The sequence below is a fragment of the Bipolaris victoriae genome (genome assembly GCF_000527765.1).
Source record: "Bipolaris victoriae FI3 unplaced genomic scaffold scaffold_673, whole genome shotgun sequence".
Classification (NCBI taxonomy): domain Eukaryota; kingdom Fungi; phylum Ascomycota; class Dothideomycetes; order Pleosporales; family Pleosporaceae; genus Bipolaris; species Bipolaris victoriae.
Window position 1 is genome coordinate 368 of NW_014574719.1, and position 664 is coordinate 1031.

The 664-nt window shown below is 50.5% G+C and overlaps 1 protein-coding gene across 1 annotated transcript; it reads left to right on the forward strand.

Moving 5' to 3' along the window:
* Positions 1 to 455: 455 nt before the first annotated feature.
* On the forward strand, positions 456 to 646 carry COCVIDRAFT_32400 (hypothetical protein; the record flags this gene model as incomplete). The annotated part of the gene is made up of 1 exon (XM_014694451.1): positions 456 to 646. A coding segment is annotated over one exon (191 nt), but the record flags the coding sequence as incomplete, so codon positions are not given.
* Positions 647 to 664: the final 18 nt, after the last annotated feature.

A 664-nucleotide genomic window follows, 5' to 3' on the forward strand; every position in this document is an offset into this window, starting at 1 on the left:
GGTTACCAGTAGCTCTGGGCTAAAGTCTGGTCTCCTGTTCTTGACCTAATATAAATGGAGAACCTGATAGATGTCCCTGGCTTTTCTATGCATGGCAGATAGTAACGATAACATACCTCTCTTCTATTCCCTGTAAAATTGCTTTGTGATGTTAGGGGGTTATTCTTTGGATAATTATCTATATTCGAATTGTTCTTGCCCTATGTTCATATGCACCCAATAAACAGCAGAAAGTCTAGTGTTGTCAGCCTCGCGGAAACCATTAGAATTCTTGGATGTTCATACCAAGATGCCGCGAGTCTAATTTAGTTACTTTACCGGTTGCGACGCCATTGCGCGACCTTGCGACTTACGCTGCGCACCTGAGCGTCCCCAGACTCGTCGCCCGCCTGTCCGTCCGCCCGGCGCCCGGCACATATACGCCTCCAAGGCTACCACCGCACGACCCCGCAGCCATGGGCTTCTTCATCTCGCGGACATGGCGGCTGCCAAAGATCGTCTGGTTCCTCATCATCTTTGAGCTGCCCTTCACCGTCGCCAACCTTGCGCTCTTCGGCATTGCCTCACCAAAACTGTATCGCACTATTTTGTGGAGAGTGGGTGGAGAGAAAGGCTTCAATTCGGAACCCTCAACTGTTCTGTACTCGTATGCCAACTACCGCCC